Consider the following 25714-nt stretch of genomic DNA (forward strand, 5'->3'; position numbering starts at 1 on the left):
GTAGTGCTAGATCCTTTATAAATTTCAATATAAGAGGTCTTGGCAGTATACACATAGGTCCTTGTAGGCCTTAGGTATATACACAGGTACAACGCAGGTGCTCCTGCATATAATTTGTAGAAAATTTAAAATCTGTAATAAGAATCAAATTTCAGAGACTTGTTTTCTTTTTTGGTAGAAAACAGTGGCCAATCTACAGGCAGGTTAGTCATCGCTTTACTGATTTTACTGATTCAATGACTACCAGTAACTCTTTTGTCTTGTTCTTAGAATTGGAAATTGTCTGAGTACCACTCTCTCCATTGTGTGCAGTGAGTGGTGGAATCAGACCCTGGGATGTTGACTTAGCCTCTCTGAGCCTCAGTGTTCTTGTCTGTAAGTGGCAATGATGATTCATCTCACTGGCTGCAAGGCTTCAGTGAGATGACCCCGTCAAGGGCCTGGCCCATGGCTGGGTAGGGAGCGTGCCTCCAGTTACTGACTTCTTTCCTTCCTTTTCTTATACGTTGCCTTTGTTTCCTTTCCAGCCTCTCCCTGTCCCCCTCCTCTCTCTCTACCACAGACTGAGTACCACTCCCCATGCCTAAGAGAAGGGGACCCTCTATCCCAGCACTAGCAGAGGGGATCTGGGGAGCCTGTTGCCGAAGCTACCCCTCCCTTAATGTACCACCATGGCCTGATCACCTAGAGTAGGGCTGTGCACCAAACTCGGGGGGTTCTCACATGGTTTGTCATGTTGCAGTGGGAAAAAAGCTTCATGAGTGACCAGTACATTCTAGCAAATGGGGCTCAATAATGCATTTGCCATTCTGTAGCAGGATGGTAACCCATAGACAGAGTCCTGCACCCTCACCCTAAACACAAGATGGCAGCTGTGTGATGCGTATTTAGTTCTTCTGTGGTTGCAATGAGCTTAGAACCAGGACACTGCTTTGGGTACAACAAGCAACAAACACACTCTCATGATACAAAGCAATCACATTGTACATACAGGCATAGGTTTTTTTTTGTTTGTTTGTTTGTTTGTTTATCTTAAAGAATGGAACAGCAACTGTCTCAACATGTCACTTTGACAACCAACAGTGATCCCACATAGGTGAGTCTGGACTGAACACATGTAAACAGACTCTCTCTGTGAAGTTCATTTGCAAATGGCCACTTCAATCTCCAGCTAGCACAGGGGTCCCTGGTGACCCACTCTCACTCTGCTGTAAGATTGACAGGGCTGCAATGAACCCTTTCATAAAGAGACAGCAGTCAATTGCTGTCTGGCAGCATCGCTCAAAAGGTTTTCACTTTACGCAAACATCAAGGACTTTCTTCTCACTCCATCAGGCCTTTCTTGGAACTGCTTTGAAATATTCCTCCATGGAAATGTCAGCTACTCCTCCATACCATTTCTGAAGCCAGATATGTTCTATCTTCATCTTCATAAAGAACCATTCATACTGACGAGGCCACTTCCTCATAACTGGGTGTCTGCAGAAATAAAGACGTCACATTAAAGCTGTTCTCATCAGAGGGTGGGCTCTCCAGAGCACAGTGCCAGATGTATCCTTGGTCAGGTCACAGGGCCCTCCAGACGCCAGGCTTTGTTTAGGCTGAGACCTGCTCAAACCAGCTAGAGGCAGAAGCCAGGGAGCCAGGGTCAAGGTCTGGGGCAGCCTTAGGAGGGCAGGAAACTGTTGACACCACAGACTGGCAGACAGCTCAAGTCTTGAGCCAGGCAACTTTGTTCGAACTCCAGTCCAGCTGCTGGGATGCCTCATGGGCCGTTTGCTCTCTTAAACCTGCCCGGTCTCCTTCCCAGTCACATGGGGCGAGAGGGATGGTGGTCAGGTCACAGGGCTGCGTGGGCAGCAAATGACGAGAAACATAAAGCACCTGCATAGAGGATGTGCCCAGGGGACGGGGGCCATTGTTACCAGGAAGCATGACGAAAGGCTCTAAGCATTTCTATGTGAAATGCTGAATTTTAAGTCTGGGAAACAAATCAGTTCACGGGAAGATTTCCATTCCTGTAGAGGCCTACAACTGTGGCATCAAGCTGAGAACCAGCCAGCGTAGGCAGGGAACAGCCCTCACCTTCCGCCCTCTGTTTCTGACTTGCCTTCTCCCTCAGGCGTAGGCCTAAAAACATGCATCCTCCTTGAGGGCAGGGTCTGGCGCTCACTTTTTTAAAACTTCATAAAAATAGAAGTTTTATTTATATCTAAAAATGTTATAAACAAAATTCAAAGACCAAGTGTAAACTGGGAAAAACATTTGCAACAATGCCAGTGCAGTGATAGGTTGATGCCTTTTTAAAAAAAAAAAATTTTTTTTTTTCTTTGGAATCATTGCAAATTGACAGAGAGGTTGAAGGTACGGTATAAAGAACTTTTTTTTTTTTTTTTTCCCTAAACCATTTGAAAGTAAGTTGCTGATCTGAGGCCCCAAGGCTCCAAACACTCATGCAGCTGAGATGATAACATGACTGTTGTTACTTTAAGCCAACTAGTTTTGTATTTATAACCGGAACAAATTTTGGCCCCTGCAAGGGGAACGTAGGTACAGCAAATTCTAGTCCGTGAGGCCCTGGCTTGGGGTCCAGGCAGTAGGATGCTGGAAGGACCGCAGGAGACTGACCATGAGCCTTTAAAGAAGGTAAAGACAAGGTGGTTGGATGTGCGTAAAGGGACTCACATTATCCAGTAGTGGAAATTTTGGCAACACTGTTACCTGCGGTAATGTGGAAAATAGGAAATGAACTTAATGAACGCAAATGTCTCCTGAGGCTTTGGCTTCATCTCACTGCCCATCATAACGTGGAAGAGGAGAAATCAGAACTGGAGAGTGACAGCTGAGATGGAAAATAAAGCGCACAAGCACACAGACACACGCATCTACATTTATCTCTCTGTATATTGAAAACCACAAGTCCGTGTGGATGGATTCAATTCCAGGCTGATCTAGCGTCCTCCTGTGTGTGTCGCTAACTCTCTTCCATGGCCGTGAGAAACCAGGCTTCCTCTCTCTGTGTTTACTTATTACTACACTAAGTCCCATACATATGAACCTTCAAGTTGTGAACTTTCAAAGATGTGAACAATTGAATCCAGCAGGGAACCAGAACCTGTGCCGTCAGCGTCAGGCGTGAGTGAAATGGCAGCTTGCCCTCCGTCTCCTGTTGCTGGAGATCCTTCAGCTCTACCATCTCCCACCTCCTCTCCCTCCTCCAGTCAGTAGCTCTTCCTGCCTGTTCACTCGATGCCAGCCCCTGTGTGCCAGCTGCTGTACTGGACTACTGTACTTTTCAAGGCACTGTACTGTAAGTTTAAAAATGTTTTATTTTTTTGTGTGTCTGTTTTTTATGTATTATTTGTGTGAAAAGTATTATAAACCTATTACAGTACAGTACTGTAGAGCCAATTGTATTAGTTGGGTACCTGGGCTGTGTTGGACTTAACAAATTGGACTTAGGATCGCACTCTCGGAAGGGAACTCATTCGTATGTAGGGGACTTGCTGTATGTTTACTTATTTCATGATTCCCCTGTATGTACAATCATCCCATCTCCATAGGGATGCGGATGGCTTGTCTAATTTACCACCTGCTTTCATGTTACTCTCCCAATGACTTAGACAAGTACCAGTCTGTCAGCTTTTGTTGCCCACACCCCATGTGGATACATGTCCCTCCTCATTCCAGCTCTGACCTTCCACCTCAGACCTCCCGCTGCACAGACCCTCTCCTCACCCATGGAGACAGACTCCAGCAGCCCTGCAGGACCATCCTTCTCACTTTTTGCAAAGGCTGATCTCCCCTGCTTCCCGGGGCTCCTGTGTCACTCATTTTGACCCTAGCAGCATGCATGCCAATTTCCTGGGATGCCGTTTTAAAATTTTGATCGAGTGTAACCTCCAGAGCATCCAATTTGGGAAGCAGGTGGTGGGGGGCAGTTAGAAAGCTGCATCCTAAGTGGTTCGGCTATAAAAGGGGTGAGGGGTCCACATGAAGGAACACTGCTGTCACTTGTGGCGCCGAGCTCTGCTTAGAGTGGACATTTGCAAATGTCTGCTGTATTGACTGGACTACAAAGCCCCCTTTATCTCCATTTCAAGGCGGGGCCGTTGTGAAAGGCTGGAAGTATGCAGGGAACAGTGCCTGCAACCCTTAGCATGGGGCGCTCTCCAAAGGCACGGACAGCCCACTGCAAGGTCACATGCGTGGCCTCTGCTGCCACCTCAGGCGACCAAGACTTTCAGTGTCAGATGGCAGTGTTGCCACCAAAGGACAGCTCAGACCATTACTGTCATCACCTCAGAGGCATCAAATGGCATAGCCCCAACCTCTGCTTCTTACACTGTGTTTCTGGGCAAACCAGTCTTAAAGCAGATACCAACCTTGAAAACATGGCTTGCTTGGCAAATTCCACTTCTTCTGGAGACACTGCGACCATCTGGCCAGTGAGCGTTAACCGGGCACAGCGGGGATCTTCTGGGTCGACGATATTTTTTCTGCATTTGAAGGACATTTTTCAGATATTAAAATGATGACAGAATGACAGCTGGACATACTAAGGATTTCATTAAAAATAGAGGGAGTTCCCTGGAGAGCCAGTGGTTAAGACTCCGCGCTTTCACTGCCGAGGGCCCAGGTTTGATCCCTGGTTGGGGAACTAAGATCCCACAAGTTGCGCACCGTGACAGAAAAAAGAAAAGAAAAGAAAAGAAAATAGTGATCACATTGCTGGTTATATTGTTCAGGTTTTTGCATTTTCTGGAATTACTTGAAAATACTTTAGCATATATGATCCTGCAATCCCACTCCTGGGCATATATCCAGACAAAACTCTAATTCATAAAGAGACATGAACCCCTATGTTCATAGCAGTACTATTTACAATAGCCAGGACATGGAAACAACCTAAATGTCCATCGACAGACGAATGGATAAAGAAGATGTGGTACATATATACAATGGAATATTACTCAGCCACAAAAAAGAATGAAATAATGCCATTTGCAGCAACATGGTTGGATCTAGAGATTATCACACTAAGTGAAGTAAGTCAGAAAGAGAAAGACAAATACCATGTGATATCCCTTATATGTGGAATCTAAAATATGACACAAATGAACTTATCTGCGAAACAGAAACAGACTCACAGGCATAGAGAACAGACTTGTGGTTGCCAAGGGGGAGGGCGGGTGGGGGAGGATGGATTGGGAGTGTGGGATTAGCAGAGGCAAACCAGTATATATAGGATGGATAAACAACAGGTCCTACTGCAGAGCACAGGGAACAGTATTCAGTATCCTGTGGTAAACCATAATGAAAAAGAATATGAACAAGAATGTATACATATGTGTACTTGAATCACTTTACTGTACAGCAGAAATTAACACAATGTTGTAAATCAACTATATTTCAATAAACTAAAAAGAAATTAAGATACTTTGGTACAGGCAGTGTGGCAGGTGTGTCTGTGTAGGCTGGATGTCAGTGTGCATCCTCGCGGGTGGCAGACAACCCCGGAAGTACCCTAGTCGAGAGTGCACAGGCCAGCGCAAGGCTCTGCAACACCCCCATAGGGAGCCACTATCCAGAGTCAGGTTGCTTCTCTGCATGACTCTAGGGAGTGCCACTCCCTCGAGATACTATGAATGGCGCCCCTGGAGTAACGCAGTGCATCTGCCTGGATCCAGCAGTGGCCAAGGTAAAGGCTTTCAGGCATCACCGTCGTCAGACACAGAGGTCCCTTACTGAACGTAAGGGATGTCAGAAATAACACTGTGTGACAAGCGTTTCCATGGTGGCAGGATTCTTCTATAAACACTTGCTTTCCTTGTAAGAGTCACCTGGCAGTGAAAGTGTGGGAGGGCAACGTAGAGCTCCCACCCACCTCTCATCATGCGAGGCTGCCTATTTCTGGAAGAAGCATAAATGGGAGAATCTGAATCTTCATTTTTCAGATCATGGCTTCATCTTAAGCCAGAAGAGAAACCTCCCCCAGGTGACAGCTGGTGCCTTACGCATTTCACCATCTCTCCATATGTGCTTGGGAAGGTGGTTCCAGGATGGGGTAACAAGATGTGTCTGTGCCGCGTCTGTGTGTGTCTGTACGTCGCCTCATTCTCTTTCATCTTCATGACGACCCCAGGAGGTAGGTGTGATTACTGACCTTGTCTTAGAGATGAGGGGAATGCGATTTAGGTAGGCTAAGAGAGTTGTCCTGGGCCATGGAGCTTGCAGGGCCTGTCGGAGCCCAGGTCCTCTGGCCTCAAGCAGGAAGGCAGCCGCCTGGCAGCCTACCACTTGTATCTGGGTGTATCCCAGACTGACCATCTCCTTCACCTCCTGGATCCTATGAGTCCTCAATGTTTATGGATTCTCTCTCTTATTATCTGATTGTGGATGCTTAGATATCATGTTTAATAACATTTTAATTTTTGGTGAATGCTTTCTCAAAAGCTCAGCTTAGGGGGAAGAAAAAAGTTCACCTTAGGGGTAAAAAAAAAAGTATCACATGACAAAAAAAGAGTGTGTGCAGAGATATCTGTTACAGCATCATTTATGATGGCAAAAATGGAAAGTAACCAGGCTTCCCTGGTGGTGCAGCGGTTAAGAATCTGCCTGCCAATGCAGGGGACACGGGTTCGAGCCCTGGTCCAGGAAGATCCCACATGCCGCGGAGCAACTAAGCCTGTGCACCACAACTACTGAGCCTGCGCTCTACAGCCCACAAGCTGCAACTACTGAGCCCATGTTCCAAAACTACTGAAGCCCGCACACCTAGAGCCCATTCTCCACAACAAGAGAAGCCACCGCAATGAGAAGCCCACACACCGCAACGAAGAGTAGCCCCTGCTCGCCGCAACTAGGGTAACCCCGCGTGCAGCAACGAAGACCCAATGCAGCCAAAAATAAATAAATAAAATAAATAAAAATTTTAAAAAACAACAAAAATTGGGAAGTAACCAAAATGCTCAGCAGTGGGAGAACATAAATAAATAATTTTATCAACAGTATGAAATACAACCTTTAAAAAGAATGAGATAGAGCTATAGGTGGCCATGAGAAAGATATAAGTAAAAAGTTAGCTGAAGACATGCAGTAGGACCCCATTAAAAAAAGAAATCCTAAAACTGTGTGTGTGTGTGGGTGTGTGTGTGTGTGTATGTATATGTGTGTGTGTATATATATATATATATATATATATATATATATATATATATATATATAATGTTTATATATGCTTAGAAAAGGTTAATGGAAGGATATATTCCAAGATATAACTTTGTTTATTTCAAGAAGGGGATTTGAGGGGCTCGAGGTGTAGGGGGAGAAGCCCCTTTTTATTTTATATATTTCTATATTCTTTGAATATTACATATGTAATGCAGAAAAGTGGTTTCCAGCAGGGGCTGGGGGGCAGATAGGGAGAGTTTGGTAAAGAGGTACAAACTTGCAGCTTTAAGATGAAAAAGTCTGAGAATCTACTGCTAACATGGTGACTCTTGTTAATAACGCTGTATTGTACAGTTGAAATTTTCGAAGAGGAGAGAACTTAAATGTTCTCACACAAAAGGCAAAGGGCAAGGAGATGGATGCATCAATTCACTAGATGGTGGGAATCTTTTCATCATGTATACGTGTATCAAATTATCATGGTGTGTGCTTTAAATATCTTATAATTTTATTTGCCAATTATACCCCAATAAAGCTGAAAAAAGACAAAAAAATAATGGTCACATAACACTATCTCCTGGTGGGCAGTCAAGGGGTAACTCAGCAGACCGGGGCTGTCCAAACCCTGCACATTCCAAAGAAAGGCCTGTCTTCAGGAGGACTGGCCCTTGGCTGGCTCCCAGAAGATACCACTGAGCCCTTGAAATTTCCTGCTTCACCAGAGTGTTTTTGTGCCTGAGACCCTGGGCCATGCTGGGTCAGCTTAACCTCTTGGACCCTGAGACTGCGTAGCTAAAATCAATCATGCAGATGCTATAATTGCCATGTGATTGGATTCCAGTAAAAACCCTGGATAACAAGGCTCAGGTGAGCTTCTCTGGTTGGCAATACCTTGAACCTATTGTCACACATCATTTCTGGGAGAACTAAGTGTGTCCCTGTATGATTCCAGTGGGAAGGGTCTCCTAGAAGCTTGGGCCTGGATTTTCCTGGACTGTGCCCCATGTGCATTTTGCCCTTGATGACCTTGATCTGTATCCTCTCACTGGAATAGACCATGAGCTCTTGAGTCCTGTGAGTCCTTCCAGCGAATCACTGAGCCTGAGGGTGGTCTTGGGACTCCCACACAGTTGACCAAGCAGACTCTGCACATGCTCTTCCCACAGATGGTGTGTATCACAAAACGGCTGCTTCCAGGAGGCACGACTCATCAGAACTCATTCCCGTCCATTATAACATTAAAGAAAGGTACATTTGTTAAGCAAAACATATGTTTTGCTTATACTTAAGGGACTTGTTTTCACCTGTCTACAAGTTTTTCTTTATTATACACTCTGTTGAGTCATAATAAGAGAAAGAGTGGACACGCCCACATATTCAGGTGAAATGCTCCATGTCAGAACACCGTGGACCATTTGAAAGTGTTACAGTCCGCTGAGGTTTCGACACTGCAAAAAATGTAGTTGCTGAACTGTGAATTTTTCAAAGATGAAAGAAAGACGGGAGGCGCTCTACACAACTGTAAACGCTGAATCAACACTGAATTTTGTAAAAAACCTGAGATGGATTGGAGAAAATAAGTAAAAATAGTAAATGGGAACTAAACATACAGATAACCAGACGAGACTGTCATCAGTTGTACCCAATTTATTTGTTTGCTATTAAAGCCAATTTTTTTCACAAAATTGCTCCATCATGAAAGCAATGAAATTAGGATTCATAAGTAAGTCATGATAGAAGAACACATTACATTTAAGAAGGGAGCATTTTGCTTCTCCAGTGGTGGAGATTACAAAGACTAGAAAGAGGATTATGTATTTAAATAGGTAAACAGAAAGCTTTATCCTTTTTGAGGATAACGGCCCCTCAAAGATGTCCACATACTAACCTCTGGAACTTGTGACTGTGTTATCTTTCACGGCCAAGGGGAATTAAGGTTGCCAATCAGCTGGCCTGGATTATGCACCTGGGCTCAATGTGATCATAAAGGTCCTTAAAAGTGGAAGAGGGAGGCAAAAGAGAGTGTTGAGGTGATATGATGGGAAAAACAGTCTCCTGGACGTAGCCGGCTTTGAATAGGGGAGGGGGCCAGAGCCCAGGAGTGCAGGCAGCCTCTAGAAGCTGGAAAAGGCAAGAGAATGGATTTTCCCCTAGAGCCTCTGCAAAGGACACCTTGGTTTTAGCCCAGGAAGACCTGTTTGGACTTCTGCCCCCCGAAACTATGGCATAATACATTTGTTCTGGGCCACTAAGTTGTGGTGGTTTGGTACAGCAGCATTAGAAAACTAATACACCGGGGCTTCCCTGGTGGCGCAGTGGTTAAGAATCCGCCTGCCAATGCAGGGGATGTGGGTTTGAGCCCTGGTCCGGGAAGATCCCACATGCCGTGGAGCAACTAGGCCCATGTGCCACAACTACTGAGCCCGCATGCCGCAACTACTGAAGCCCGCATGCTGGAGCCCGTCCTCTGCAACAAGAGAAGCCACTGCAATGTGCAGCCTGTGCACCACAACGAAGAGTAGCCCCTGCTTGCTGCAACTAGAGAGAGCCTGTATGCAGCAACGAAGACACAACACAGCCAAAAATAAATATAAATAAATAAGTTAACCCCCCCCAAAACAAAAAACAAACAAACAAAAAAACTAATACACCATCGGAGGGGAGTGGGACTCCAATTCTATCCTGAGCCATGTGAGTGCAACACACCTGAGGTTACCGCACCTGCTGCTCCCAAATGGTCAGCCAGTGCACAGCAACCAGGTAGGAGGATGCTGTGGACCCCAGGACCCTGATCCACGGCTTTTGATTTATGAGAGCGTGCTTTGATGAACAGCTGCGGTAGGAGACATTCCCCAATATCTTGTAATAAAAAGCTATAATGAAAAAGAATTGGAAAAAAAAAGAATATAGATCTATACATATATATGTATAACTGAATCACTTTGCTGTACACCTGAAACTAACATAATATTGTAAATCAACTATACTTAAAGTAAAAAACAAAAAACATTCCCCCTCCTCTTGGCAATGCACGTGGAATATTGTTTAGGCATCCACTTCTCCCTCACACGGCTTCAGGGAACCCTATTCCATCCCTAGATCCTGAGAGCTGGGATTGCCCAAGCCAACCAGCCGATTCCATCCTCTGGCCATAGTGACGGACTCAGGGATGGGCACAAGAGCAAGTTTGCTCATTAAAGGAGCTACTTGCTGGGGACTTCTGGAACGGCAACCCCTCCCTCTCCTTTGGAGTCTAACTGGAGAGATGCTCGCTGTTGCTGGACATAAACGGAGCACGTGTACCCGGAAGTGGATGGCAGCCACAGGGGATCACAGGTGGGGGACGGGCAGGGGTGGGAGGGTGCGGCCCTTAAAATGCAGCAGACACTGGAGAAGGCAGTGAGGAGGGATGGGAAAATCTCATTTGGGCTGACCTTGCAGAGCTCCTAAGAAAAGCCTACCTCTGGACTTTTCAAATATGTCAACTAATCAGCTTCCTTAATTCTCCAAGCACATCTGAGCTTATTTTTCTATTTCTCGCACCTGAGAGGTTCCTCGCTATAGAAGGGCTTCAAGTTTCAGGAACTCTGTCTCTGTCCTTGGACTGGATCATACGGTTGAGGCATGTCCAGCTAACGCTGGATGGTATTAGTAACAATCCATGAGGAGCAAAGACGGCCTGTTTTTTTAATTTTTTTGCCAAGCCACAGGTGGGATCTTAGTTCCCTGACCAGGATCGAACCTGCACCCACTGCATTGGAAGCCTGGAGTCTTAACCGCTGGACTGCCAGGGAAGTCCTGGCCTGTATTTTTTTTAAAATTACTTACTTACTTATTTATTTGTGGCTGCATTGGGTCTTTGTTGCTGCGCGTAAGCTTTCTCTAGTTGCGGCGAGTGGGGGCTACTCTTCGTTGCAGTGCGCGGGCTTCTCATTGTGGTGGCTTCTTTTGTTGTGGAGCATCGGGCTCTAGATGCGTGGGCTTCAGTAGTTGTGGCTCGTGGGCTTAGTTGCTCTGCGGCATGTGGGATCTTCCCAGACCAGGGCTCGAACCCGTGTCCCCTGCATTGGCAGGCGGATTCTTAACCACTGCACCACCAGGGAAGTCCCTGGCCTGTATTTTTTAAATATTTGCACATTTATATATTTCCTTGAGATAAGACTGTATCTACCATGTATTAGCAAGCAGTTTTCCATGGTCTCTCGTGTTTCTGAACGTCTTGTAAGCACAGCACTAGCTCCCTTGGCTCTGAACTATCTTTTCACAAAGATGTTTACAGAGCCAACAGCTCTGGAAGACAGAGCATCTCCCCGTGGGGTGGTGGCCTGTCCAGAGGGGTGCAGAATGGGCTCCCTCTGGGGGCGGGAGGCTTGCCTCCACTGTACAGATTTTGGTTCTCTAGGCTCAGGGTTCCTCTCCTGTAATGCACCCCACCGTGTGTGCAGATGACCCCCGGTCCTCTTCACATCCCCCGGGGGGAACTAGGGCTCGGGGGAAATCCCACTATAAACTGCTGATGCGCTGGCTACTGCCATTGCTGGGGTAACAAAGTCCTTTGCCTCTGACCCAGGAGGCTTGTGTCTTCTGCCCCCATCCGTGAACCACGGCAGGCTGACTCGTTACTTAGAACGAACCAGGTGAGCTTGCTTGCAAATAGGGTAAAACCTTAGAGTCTTCACAGTCTTTGACCCATGTAAAAATATTCAGTTTCTCTGTTTTGGGTTGGAATTGAATCACTTTGGAAACAGCGAGGGAAAAATAATTATAACAGGCTGATCAGAAGCTCTGATTTGCATATGTATATCTTTGAGTAATAAAGATGGTGAGGGACTTCCCTGGCGGCACAGGGGTTAAGAATCCGCCTGCCAATGCAGGGGACACGGGTTCGAGCCCTGGTCCGGGAAGATCCCACATGCCGCAGAGCAACTAAGCCCGTGCGCCACACCTACTGAGCTTGCGCTCTAGAGCCCGCGAGTTACAACGGCTGAGCCTGCACTCTAGAGCTCGCAAACCACAACTACTGAGCCCGCGCACTGTAACTACTGACGCTGCATGGCTAGAGCCCGTGCTCCACAAGAGAAGCCACTGCAATGAGAAGCCCGCGGACCACAACGAAGAGTAGCCCCTGCTCGCCGCAACTAGAGGAAGCCCGCGCGCAGCAACGAAGACCCAACGCAGCCAAAAATAAATAAATACATAAATAAATTTATTAAAAAATAAAAAAATAAAGATGGTGAAATAAATTATTTTAAAATGTTATCTGTTCTTCAGACAAAAGTGTTTCATATTACATGGGTTATAAAGTAAGGTAACGAGAGAGCTCTTGCTGGTGCAAAGTCTGGAACCCTGGTGTGGCCTTGCTCCACCTGGACTAGCCCAGGGCCTTTAGGGGCCCATCCGCAGCCTGGGGATGTGAGAAGCCCTGGCACAAAGGAAGTCCCGCTCCGCCTCCTTGAACCTCCTGAGTCTGTCTGTATTCTTCTTGTTTTCTGTTTAGCATGTGCACAGTCCCCCTAGTCTGAGACACCATCTGCTATTTCCTGGCCTCTGATTCTAGCTGAACTCCATTCCTTGACTTCTAATGGGGCAAGACAAAAATCACTATTCAGGAAACAATGACAGCAGCTGATTTTGAATTTGTGCATCTCTGTGTGACTGGGGCTGAGGTGGTGATGGTAACGGAGGGAAGCAAATTCATCTCAGGACGGGCTGCTCTTTCGTTTAGGAAAGCGTATTAGTGGGTCTTGATTATCAGGGCAAGGCCAGGCCCCCCTCCTCAGGGCACCCAGGCCAGTGTTTGCAGGGAGACAAAGGGAGCTGAGTGTGTGAGATGCCTCCCTGAGGTTACTGCGTTTTGAATTCCGGTAGGGGCAGAAGACACAGGTTTTGTCTTGCTATGTTTGTTTGGGGAGGTCGCTGAGACTCAGAGAAGAAAAGAAAGGCAGTGGGAGGAGGCCTGGAACTTGGAGGGGATACCCAGCCATGTGGCAGGGGTGTCCTCCATCCTTGTGATGAGGGGTGGCCAGTGATGGTGCAGGGATGCCCCGTGATGTGGCTGCTGTCCAGCGCTGTACCTGGAGTTGCCAGACGTAGGAGGTATCAATACAGATGCCCAGTCACCTTTGAATTTTAGATAAACAACAATGTTTTGTGGGGTTTTTTTCAGTATAAGATGTCCCAGACAATATTTGGGACGTGCTTATACTAAAAGTGTATTTGTTTATCTGAAATTCACATTTGACTGGGAATCCTGTATTTCACCCGACAACCCTAGTCACCCCTCCCACTATTCCCCCAGACCCTAGTAAAAGTTTGTTATACCCAGTGTCCCTGCATGGCAAAGGAGAGAAGCCACCAGGTGTGGTGATAAGATATCCAGATGTGGATGAGGAGGGGGAAGGGAGAACGTGGGGGGGGGTGCGGTGATGGTCCCCACCTGCATCATCAGCACCTCTCCGGGTTCCTTGGAAATATCCGGGTGGGCTTTCTGCCTTCCACAGTTGGTGAGAATTTGGTTATTTTATCTTTGTGCTGCGGGAAGGGCTGCCCCTCGGGACTGAGGGCCTTGGGCTGCACTGTTTCCATTTCTCTTTCAGGTGAGGGGACGTTCCTTTGGGCATTGCTCTCCTTTCCACTTGTCCTCGGAGCCTGCCACCCGCACTCTGCCAGGTGGGCAGCTAGTGACCCAAAAGGATTTCTGTCTCAAGGGCAGGACCAGAAAAGCCTGGTCTGCTCAGGTGGTCACCTGGAGAACCCAGAGGATGACTTACCAGCTTGAGGACCCTCTAGAAAGTGGCAGAAGCTGTCTAGGAACTGCCCTCTGCCTGCCCTGGTCCCTGGCTGTGTTCATTACATTGTGCTACTGCTCTGTGTGGCCTCTGCTAGGGGGAATGCTTGCACACCCCAGCCTGGAACTTATTTTTTTTTTATTTTTATTTTTTTGTGGTACGTGGGCCTCTCACTGTTGTGGCCTTTCCCACTGCAGAGCACAGGCTCCGGATGCGCAGGCTCAGCGGCCATGGCTCACGGGTCCAGCCACTCCGCAGCATGTGGGATCTTCCCGGACCGGGGCACAAACCCGCGTCCCCTGCATCGGCAGGCGAACTCTCAACCACTGCGCCACCAGGGAAGCCCTGGAACTTATTTTTAACCTTTTTATTTTAATTTTTCCTCCAACAGAATCATTTTTTTTGGTTATTATTCATACATTAATGGCATGGTTTCCTTCACATTGCTAGAGTAATCTTTCTAAAATAAAAAATTGTCACCTTCTAATTTCATATACTTTTAATACCCCTCTACTTATACAAGCACAACCAAAATCTGAAAATACGGTACAAAATGTTCCTAATGGTCGGGTATTTGTCTTTTTTCCTGGCCTTGTCCTTTGCAGCTCTCTGGACATAAATAATTACTTTTACACCAAGATTCAAACCTCCCAGCCTTTCTCACACCATTCTATCTTCCTAGAATGATGAACCCTCCACATGCATGAACACACATATGCATGTTCATGTATGTGTGCACGCCCACACACTCACCTATCACTGGTTGCCTAATAAACATATTAAAACTTAGCTCATTCCAAGTAACTTGCTCCACCACTCATATAAACTTGTGCCCTGTATATATTTCTATCATAACACATGTAATACTTGTAAAACATTCCACATTTTACAACAATGCCAATGACTCCCCAGGAACAGTGCAATATAATGACCCTTAGGACTTAATTTCACGCACTTATTTATTTGTCTACCTCTGCCTGACGGGTGGAATATAATGGTGGAACATGTGCTTCATTCACCTTTGTGGTCCCGAAAATTTAGCCCCATGGATAGCACATTTTTCATCCTGAATAAATATTCATTGAATGAATGGACAGGTGATGATTTCCTTTTTCCTGAAATTTTAGATCTTTGGTTATAACATTCATATACCTCCTATGATGGGCCCTTGAACAACAAGGAAAAAACAACTATGACTCAGAAAAGCTATGAGAACACCACCAATTCATTCTGACCATTCATCCACAACAGTCTTCATGTATGCCATATCTGATTTCGGGTAATATACTATAGCCGTGCTTTTTTTTGCATGAAAGTAAAAATAGCGTAAAAATATCTTTAAACTCTTAAGTCTGTCTTATAAAAATACATTTTAAATTCACTTGAAATATTCATCCTCATTCTTTTGGCAAGTTTTTCTATACCCCTCCTGAGTTCTGAAAGTGACTGTTCCGTGAAGGACCTGTTAAACTACTGAGTAAATAACACGGCTTTTGAAATGATCATAATTACACGTATTTACATAACAGACCATGATCTCTTCAAGAAATTGTTACCTTAATTACATAAAATCTCGCATATAGGGTTTCTATTTTCTTTATTCATGAGCTATTTTTAATCTCCATAGTCTATGTTCAGTATAAAATAAATAATGATCTATTATCTCTCCCTGGAATTCTGAAAGGAAGTAAATTATTATCATGAATAAAATAACACTTCGAATCTTCCTAGAACAAAATGTGCTTCCAGCTAGCTAATCTATGGGATATTGATTTTATAACTTTTGTTGGCCTTCAATTCTATGTCATGGCCTTATTTTTCTCTGGGTTACCAAACTGATCTGGTTGTAACCGTATGAGATTCTGATTTTGTTTGCAAGTGTATGAAGAGATGGGGCCACTTTCTTTTTTCTTTTTTTGTTTTTTAACATTTATTTATTAAGGCTGTGCTGGGTCTTAGTTGCAGCACAAGGGATCTAGTTCCCTGACCAGGATCGAACCCGGGCCCCCTGCATTGGGAGCATGGAGTCTTAGCCCCTGGATCACCAGGGGGAAGTCCCTCCTCCAACAGAATCTAATATAGAATTTGATAGTTTAAGCCAGGGGACTCAGGGACCAAAAGATAAAAAGAGTCTGTTCTTTTACAGGGAGAGGGCTTCACGCCCACAGGCAGAGACCCAAAAGGCAATACTGTGTCAAAGCATGGGCCCATCCATACCCGGGTTCCAGAATGCTGTTAAATAGAAAGAACAGTCAGTTCTAGCACCTTGTGGGTAAAAAAGTGGATTAGATGACCCATGGGCTATAAACGAAACAATGAGACAGCGGTTGAGCACTTAAATGACTTCCAATTACGTGAGAAGATTGCTTTCTTTGAGCAATCCTTTAAGACAAGTAATCCTCCTTTTGCTACAGTTTTTTTTATACTCACATTTTTATGAGCTACAATTTTCTAAGAGCTTCACAAGGGATGCATTTTTCTAATAAATTTACATTCAACCTTCCCAAACACTTTATGTCTTGTTGGTTAGTACGATACATTTAAAGGCCTGTCTTATTTTGATGTATTTGTGTTCAGTGGTAAAGAAAAATGTTAGAGAAAAGCAGACAGTATGTTCCTTTTGGATTTAGGAAGTTAAGCCAATACGCATAGACATACTGGGTGAATGACATTAAAATATTCAACTTTGTTTCGATTCTTTAAAATAGAGAAAAAAAATTTGTTTCATGCAATCCAAAAAAATTTGTTTCATGCAGTCCCCGAGTGACAGGGATACAATGTCAATCACCATCCGATCCATGTACGGTGGTTCTCAGCCAGGAAGTGTTTCTTCCCATAAGAGAAGCTGGGAAATCCGTGGAGCACCTTTGTCCTAGTGACTGGGCTGGGGGCTCTACTTGCATTTAGTGGGCAGGGACGGGGAATCCGAAATGTCCTGTGATGCATGGGACTTTCTTGCACAATGAACTGTGCCACCCAAAACACAGCAGAACCCCCATGTAAGCAGCTCTGCAGGAAAGAGCTCTTTGCAGGAGGCCGCTTTTATCTAGTCACTAACCTCAAACCAGGCGCCCCCGTGCTCTACTCATCTCCGGCCCTAGCACACCTTTCAAACCTTTTGATCACACAATGCCTCGCCTAATCTGTTGGCTCTTTCCGTAGGTCAAAGAAGTGGAAATGAGGAAGTAATTAACAGATGACCAGATCTCTTCCCCAGCTTGCCCTTCAGTGATCTCACAAACAAACTGTGTGAACACGATAGCATCTAAAGAAAGGGCACAGGAAGTCGACAAGCCTGCACACAGTGGGGCACGGTGACCACTCTGATCCCCTATCTCTATGATTAACTGAGATGACTTCCCTTTTTTCCATTTAAAAACGTCCATGGCCGAGCAGAATCTTCGGAGATGGTTTTTGGGGGACCCTGAGTCCACCATCTCCCCAGATTGCTGGCATTCTGCTGAGAAGCAACTTTCCTTTCTACCAACATTTGTCTCTCTTATTGATTTTTGAGCGCCGAGCAGCCGGGTCTGACTTGGGAACACACAGTGATGTGCTGCTTTCCCTTAGTAAGTGAAGGACAGCTGGTGTAGAGCAGTTTCTCACTTTGGTGCTATTGACACTTGAGGCTGGGCAGTTCATCGGGCTGGGGGTGTCCTGTGCATTGTAGAATATTTAGGAGCATCTCTGGGTTCTACCCACGGGATTGCAGTAGCACCCTCCTTCCCCAAGTTGTAACAACCAAAACCATCTCCAGACATTGTCCCCCCACTTCTCTTTGAGACCCACTGGCACAGACACAGGTACATTTACAGACTAGTGGAGGGAGAGGAGAGAGGCTCAGACGCTTTTGCATTTTGTCAAAGAAATGTGGGTGTCACCTGCAACCCAGAGAGACTGGAGGGGATGAGTAGATTTGGTCTGAAAAACAGGGAGTAGGCGTGAACCTGAGGGTGGGAAAGGAGCCTTGGTGGGAGATGGAGAATCTTCCAATGATGTTGGAATGCGTGGGAGGATTTTGTTCATGAATTTAAAGTGGGAGACTCAGCCTGGCCATGTGGTTTGTTCCTGTAACTCGGAGCCTCCTGGGTGCAGGAGTAGAGGAGGAGGGATCAGGGTTGAACGGGGTTGGATGTAGCCAGGGGTGCTTCAGCGGGAGAGGGGCAGAGAACTTGCAGGTGATCTTGGGCGGGGGGGTTATAAAGACAGACCATGGAGTCTGAGCTAGGCGAAGGGGAAGGGGAGCCAGGAGGTGCTGACCGTGGTGAGATGAGATGGTGATGGGGCAGAGGACTGCTGGGCTCCATGCGGTGACTCAGGCAAGAAGGGCCTGGGGTAGGATGCTCAGAATGGAGATTCGGATGTGGGGCGTGTGCTACCAGATCCGGATGTGGCCGAGGAAGTGAAAACTTTGCTGGAGAAGCGTGGGTGTAGGACGGACCATCCGCACGATGCTGAAGGTAAGAAGCGGGTGGCAGTGGAGAGGAAACCGTGAGGCCTCTGTGGCTTCCACCCACCTGTTCTGCTTGCACCTCCAGGGCGACATCAGAACAAACAGAGCTGCCATTTTCTGGCCTGGCCTTTCAGACATCTGCCGAAAGCACTTACCTATTTCTCAAGACTTGTTCCAGTCTGACTGCTTTTAGACTTGCTAGTTTGTCAATATTCTTGTTAAACTTTAGTATCCAGGATGGACCTCATTGCTTGAGCAGAAGGTTTACAATGTAGAGTAGGTCACGCCCGCCACTCCCTACTCCATCCTTCCAGGGAAGCGCGTATATGTTGTGTTGTTATGTTATGTTATGTTACTTCATCTAAATTTTTATATTAAATTTGATTTAATTCTAATTTTATTTTATGGCATACCAGTATAATGCCTCGTACTGTCCCAGTTAATTTCCACACCCCTCCCCCCCCAGTTTTCTCCTTCCTTCTTGGCACCATTTTCCTGGCTGTGGCTTTGGCTTCTCTTGACAATTTTTCTGTGTCTCTCAAACAGGATTCAGTGTCTCAAGCTCCCAGTTGGTTCAACCCAGGACCCTTCCACTGGCTCCCAGGTTCCCACCACTTTCCAGGGGCTGCAAATGGCCAAGGAACCTGAAACATCCTCCTCTCAGCACTCAGATTAAACCCCCTCCTATTAATCCACACCTTCGGGGCTCCAGCCAGTCATCCATCCATCCACAGTTTCACATCTTTGTGAAATTAGGTGTAAGAGAAACAAACGTATTACGTGAGAGAAAGAAGCCTGCCCAGCACTACGATCCCTTGTTCATACTATTCTACCCTGTCGATAAGAACATCACTCAGGCTTTCTGTCAAGGGCCTCAGGGACATCCACATACAGTGAGTAGACAATCGTCTTCCTGACTTATCACCTAGTAATAAACCTATCGAAGAAAGGGGTGGCCTTTTCGTCGTGCCAGCCTCCCCAACTACTACTGCCTGCAGGTGGTTGCTTCTTCTCATTTTTGGGCGCACAACCATTTAAAAAAATGGTCTGTTCTGGAATAACTACAAAAGTTATTTGGGGTTCATCTGCAGACCCTCCCAGCCTCTGTTTTTTGAGACTCTGAACAAATTGGTCCATTTTCATGCTGTGTTGATGCCTTTTCCACCCTTCAGTTCAATGCTCTTATCCATGGCTTCTCTGAGTTTCTTGGAATGAAATTTGTGTTATTTGGAAGCCTTGGCCATATGTCTTTAAAGGACAGAGTGCTACATTTCTGTACGCATCTTGGGCTAGGATTTTCTCTTATGCAGCATCAAATCTTATGATTCAATAAACCCCAGGCAGTCATACGCAAAGGGACAAGACATGCAAAAGAGGGAACTAGGTCCACTTCCAGGCAGGAGAGGTGCAGGGATGCTAAAAACAGTTCACTCTGACAGGTCATGATTAAGCAGACTGCTCAATTTATAACCCTTTTCCCTGCAGTTTTCACCTTTCTCTATCATTTTGCCATGCTAAGAATATATTAAAATTAACATTCATTGATTGACTATCACACGTGTTTGAGTCATTTTAATATCTATATTTGAAAAGCATGTATATTATAAATAAGAACAATCATGACTCCCCCAAAACACCAATGAGTGCCTTGAGATGTGCTTTTTCAAAAGATCCCTCCAGTTTTAGGATGGAAAGTGGGTTGGAAAGGGGCAAACAGGCATCCAGGGACACTGGTCAGGAGTATTTAAAGAGTCCAGGTGAGCAACAGTAGAGTCTTGGGCCAGGTGGTGGGGAGAAGCAAGCTGGAGATAAGTAGTCAACTGGGGGAGAGGTCTGGGAGGTAGACCAGTTGGACGTAGCTGACTGGTTGTGTAAGTAGAAGAAGTGAATGGTGGTACCCAAGGGTCTGCTCTGAACAGCCAAATGGATGGGGGAGCCCAGGAAGAGGAGCCCTCTGGGGAAGGAGGAAGAGGCTGAGCTCGAGGGGTCCTTGAGATGTCCAAGTGGGGATGTCCAGGAAGCAGCTGGAGTTGGGGTCTGGAACTCAGATCAGAGGTCTCAGATGGGAATACAAGTTTGGGAGTCACTGGCATGTAAGTGCAGTGTTTGGGAGCGGATGGGGTACAGCAGGGAGAGCAGAGAGAGTGAAGATGCCAAGGCTCCTTCATGAGAGACTCTCTCCATCAACCATTTCCAGGCCAATGTCTCCTGGAGGATTTACCACGCTCAGCTTGTTCTAGAAGGATTTCCACGTGTGTCTTACAACCTTTTCCTCCTCTCAAAGGTGTGTGTGGGGGGTACTATTACCTTTCATCTCTGTGCCTAACACTGCTTAGCACAGTTCACTACACAGTAGATGCTGAAATGGATGTTTTATTGCAACAGACTGCCAGCCTGCACCTGTATGAATTTAAAACAGATTTCATGTCTTGCCTCTATCTCAGTGCAACTCACACGATGGAAGTTATATTTGAACAACTTAAAACAGACAACATTTCTGTATTTTTGTAGATTTTGCAGCTTCTGACTCAGTTCTCTCTGAGAGGTAGGTGGGGAGGTACCCTGCTTTCAGGCAGCAGCTGCTGTGAGGGGGCAGCGGGTACGGCGGAGCAGCAGGACTGAGCAGCCCAGGTGTCTGGGATTGAATCTCAGCCCCCCATTAGAACTTGGACTGTGGGCCCTTGTCCAAGTTCCTCATTCTCTCTGGGCCTCAGTTTCCTCATCTGTAAAAAGGGGCTAACGATAGCACCTCTCTCACGAGCATCTTGAAAGGGTCACATGGGTTATACGTCTCTGTTGCTTAGAACACTGCTTGGCACAGAAAAAGTGCCAGCTACACGACTGCTCTTATGCTTCTGCGGGATGCAGCGTAGATAGGGCACGGTCAATTTTCTCCTCCTCTGCCCATCTCTGTCACCCCGACTCCTGCACAGAGGAAGCAGCTGTTCCTGACAACAGCTACCACTTATTAGTACTGACCACGCAGTGGAAACTTTACACTCACTGAAACATTTCATTCCCACAGCACACGGGAGTACTGTTGTTCCCATTTTAGGGTTAAGGAAATTGAGGCCTAGATAAGTTAAGTAGGTTGTTCAGGCCAGTCACATATTTTTATTTATTTATTTATTCATTCATTCATTTATTTATTTGGCTGCGCTGGGTCTTAGTTGCGGCACGCGGGATCTTCGTTGCCACCTGCAGGATCTTTAGTTGAGGCATGTGGGATCTATAACAGTCCCCTGACCAGGGATCGAACCTGGGGCCCCTGCATTAGGAGCACGGACTCTTAACGGCACGGCACCACCAGGGAAGTGCCCAGGTAGGTATTACTTGGGTTTAGGAGTGAAATCGATGAACCTCAAGTCAGAAGCTTTCTTCTAATATTGTAGCAAATCACATTTAAGTACGTGTTAAGAATTCCTGAGTGGTTCCTTGAAGATGCAGATGCTAAGCTCCCTTCATCAGAGACAGCTGGAGCCCAGGAGTCTGCATTTTACAAGCAAACCTGGCGTCTCTCCTGGTCTCAGGCGGCTCCCCAAGCATGGCTCAGTTACCCTGCAGCCTGCCAGGCAGTTCCAAATTCAAACCTGGTCCTGTTCCCAGGCCAGAGGGTTCCACAATCAAACCTCAGTCATGTTCCTAGGCCACAGGGTTCCAGAATCAAACCTCAGTCATGTTGCCAGACCAGAGGGTTCCACAATCAAACCTCAGTCATGTTACTAGGCCACAGGATTCCAGAATCAAACCTCAGTCATGATCCCACGCCAGAGGGTTCCCCAATCAAACCTCAGTCATGTTCCAGGCCAGAGGGTTCCAGAATCAAACCTTAGTCAGTTCCTAGGCCACAGGGTTCCAGAATCAAACTTCAGTCATGTTCCCAGACCAGAGTGTTCCAGAATCAAACCTGGTCTGTTCCCAGGCCAGAGGGTTCTAGAATCAAACCTCAGTCATGTTCCCAGGCCAGAAGGTTCCAGAATCAAACCTCAGTCATGTTCCCAGGCCAGAGGGTTCCAGAGTCAAACCTCCGTCATGTTCCTAGGCCACAGGGTTCCAGAATCAAACCTCAGTCATTTTCCCAGGCCAGAGGGTGCAGAATCAAATCTCAGTCACGTTCCCAGGCCAGAGGGTTCCAGTATCAAACCTCAGTCATGTTCCCAGGCCACAGGGTTCCAGAATCAAATCGCAGTCATGTTCCCAGGCCAGAGGGTTCCAGAATCAAACCTCAGTCATGTTCCCAGGCCAGAAGGTTCCAGAACCAAACCTGGTCATGTTCCCAGGCCAGAGGGCTCCAGAATCAAACTTCAGTCATGTTCCCAGACCAGAGTGTTCCAGAATCAAACCTGGTCTGTTCCCAGGCCAGAGGGTTCTAGAATCAAACCTCAGTCATGTTCCCAGGCCAGAGGGTTCCAGAATCAAACCTCAGTCATGTTCCCAGGCCACAGGGTTACAGAATGAAACCTCAGTCACTTTCCCAGTCCAGAGGGTTGCAGTATCAAACCTCGGTCATGTTTCTAGGCCACAGGGTTCCAGAATCAAACCTCTGTCATGCTGCAAGGCCAGAAGGTTCCAGATTCAAAGCTGGTCATGTTGCCACCCAGAGGGTTCTGGAATCAAACCTCAGTCATGTTCCCAGGCCCTGAGCTAGCAGCCAGATTGGGACCATGTGGTCGTGGAGTCACCATGGGGATCCTTTGACCCCTCATCCCCACCGTCTGATGATCTTCTGGGGCGCTGGCTGAGGTGCCCTGGCAGCTCCCCCCTGGCAGTGCTGGCCTCTTGACCGGGTGCTGCCCTGCAACCACTTCCATGATCCAGCCAAGCTCCCTCTGCCATCTGCCAGCTCAGCTGAGGCCCCGCCCTGGGCCGGCAGGGCGCAGTGCTCAGCTGCGGCCACCTGGGAATCTTAACTCCACCATGGTCCCCCGGGCCTCAGCCTGGATGATGTTGAAATAGGACAGCAGGGAATTCCCTGGTGGTTCACTGGTTAAGACTCTGCACTTACATTGCTGGGGACATGGATTTGATCCCTGATCCAAGAACTAAGATCCCGCATGCCGTGAGGCACAGCCAAAAAAAAAAAAAAAAAAGAGAAAGAAAGAAATAGGACAGCAGCCCCCACAGAGTCATGCACAGACCACAGGAACCCTCAGAGTGCGCTCTGCTTTTTTCCTTATCCCGCATCACGGCGCCTCCAAGGGCTGTCTCTCTAGTCTAAGGTGCAATGCACACATTACCTAGCGCCCCCATCCCTGCACTGAAGGTTCAGTATTTCTTTTCCAAAATCCTGTTGTCTACCTTGCTGAGAGGTGTGCAGCAAACGATGAACTAGAAGAGGGGAAGCTGCCTGGTGCTGGACCACTTCATTCACTTGAAAGGAAAGACGGGGTCGCCAGGGAGAGCAGAAGCCGGGTGGCAGGGGGTGCTGGGCCAGGAGAAGAGCCAGCTGCAAGGACGGTGCGGTGGGGACGGGGGACGTTACGGAAACTGAAGACCGTATTATCCATTCGTCTGCCTTCCAGCTTTCAGGCCCTCAGTTTCCTAACCTGGAAAACGGAAGGCAGGAGTGGATGGACAGGGCTCTGCCAGGCTGAAAGCACTTCTAAGTACACTGGAGCCTTGTCCCATTTTCCAGGGAAAGCTCTGCTGCTGCATGAGTCACATGTGCCTGCAGCTCAGTCAACCAGGAGAAAAAGGCGGAAAGGAAGTGAGTGAAGCAGGATCAGCGAGGGGCGGGGTGCGCGTGCAAACACCCCCTGTCCTGGCAGACTAAGGGGGCTGAGTGGTCTTCTCGGAGGGAGGGGTCTGGGTCTGGGCCCAGGTGCTGAGACCCAGGCAGTCCTCACGAGTGAAAAGAAAGAAAGTCAGACAGAAAATGAAATGCATCCTGGGGAACAATGACTGGGACTAGAAACTTTGAACACAGCCTTAAGACGGGAATAGAGCAGTAAAGAATGGAAGGAACTTGCAGGAGGTTAGTATCTTACATTTGAAGGCCAAGTCAGGTTGAGTTGGATGAGACGGAAAGGATGGAGAGGTGGACGGAGAGACAGGAAGTAAAGATGTTGAGCTGGTGGAAATCACAGATACAATGTGGAATTCTACTCCTCCCCTGTTGTGGAAGGGCACGGTTTCAACAAAGGGGGGCCCTTTACATACGTGGTCATGCGTTAGATCTCACTCTCTGGATTCAAATGACTGATGACAAATAAGCAGGGGCGAGTCTGTGTCTCTTAAGTCTTACCTGTGCATGCCTGGCATTAGTGAAGTGCTCAATGAATATCATTTGAAGGACAAATTCTCATTCTCAATGCCATATTTAGTATGTTCCTTTGTACAAAGGATGCCTAATTCAATTAATGTTCAATTGAATCCATTATCAGTATCTCCTACTTTGTCTTTACATTATTAGAGGATCAGCTTTCCTTCTCAAATCCCTTCGTAAGCCGATTAATTAAAATCTTTTTCTTCCTTGGTCAGACATTTTCTTAGTATTTCTACACACTAGATAATCTAGGTACACTTCTGTGTTATCTCAGCAAAGTTACGTCAATTGTGTGTTTTTCGCATGGGGAAGGCCCAGCTTATAGAAGCAAAAGATATTTCAATTTTAAAAAATCGTTTTTAAAAAAAACCAAAAAAGCCCAAGTTTAAAAGTTAGGGAAAGGAAAAAAAAAAAAGGAAGAAGCAAAAGGACACTGACCGAGAATATGTACAATTGGAATATGTCCTATTGAATCTTTAGTTTTTCTGTTTCTTCCAATGACAAAAGAAGAGAAAATTAGATAAAAATGCATCAGGAAAATACTTGCAGATTATATGTCTGATAAGGGTCATATCCAGAATGTATAAAGAACTCTTACAATCTAATATAAAAAGACAAATAATCCAATTTAAAAACAGGTAAAGGCTTTGAATAGACAGTTCTCCAAAGAAGATTTACAAATAGCCAATAAACACATAAGAAGTCGTTCAGCATCATTAGTCATTAGGGAAATGCATAACAAAACCACAGTGCGACACCACTTTGCACCCATTAGGATAGCTATAATAAAAAAGGCAGACAAGGGCTCCCCTGGTGGCGCAGTGGTTGAGAGTCCACCTGCCGATGCAGAGGACATGGGTTCGTGCCCCAGTCCGGGAAGATCCCACATGCCGCGGAGAGGCTGGACCCGTGAGCCATGGCCGCTGAGCCTGCGCATCCGGAGCCTGTGCTCCGCGACGGGAGAGGCCACAACAGTGAGAGGCCCACGTACAGCAAAAAAAAAAAAAAAAAAAAAAAAAAAAAAAAAAAAAAAAA

General features: G+C 46.5%; 1 protein-coding gene across 1 annotated transcript in view; it reads right to left on the reverse strand.

Annotated features, from left to right (window-relative positions):
* Positions 1–1331: 1331 nt before the first annotated feature.
* The window catches only part of CREG2 (cellular repressor of E1A stimulated genes 2), a 37459-nt gene continuing 13076 nt past the window's right edge, over positions 1332–25714 (reverse strand). The window contains exons 3-4 of the mRNA XM_007468340.1: positions 4386–4499; positions 1332–1479 (exon numbers count right to left, since the gene is read on the reverse strand). Coding sequence (XP_007468402.1) covers positions 1332–1479; positions 4386–4499 — 262 coding nt within the window. The remainder of the gene's footprint in view (positions 1480–4385; positions 4500–25714) is intronic.

This window comes from Lipotes vexillifer, unplaced genomic scaffold, assembly GCF_000442215.2.
Source record: "Lipotes vexillifer unplaced genomic scaffold, Lipotes_vexillifer_v1.1 scaffold177, whole genome shotgun sequence".
NCBI classification, from domain to species: domain Eukaryota; kingdom Metazoa; phylum Chordata; class Mammalia; order Artiodactyla; family Lipotidae; genus Lipotes; species Lipotes vexillifer.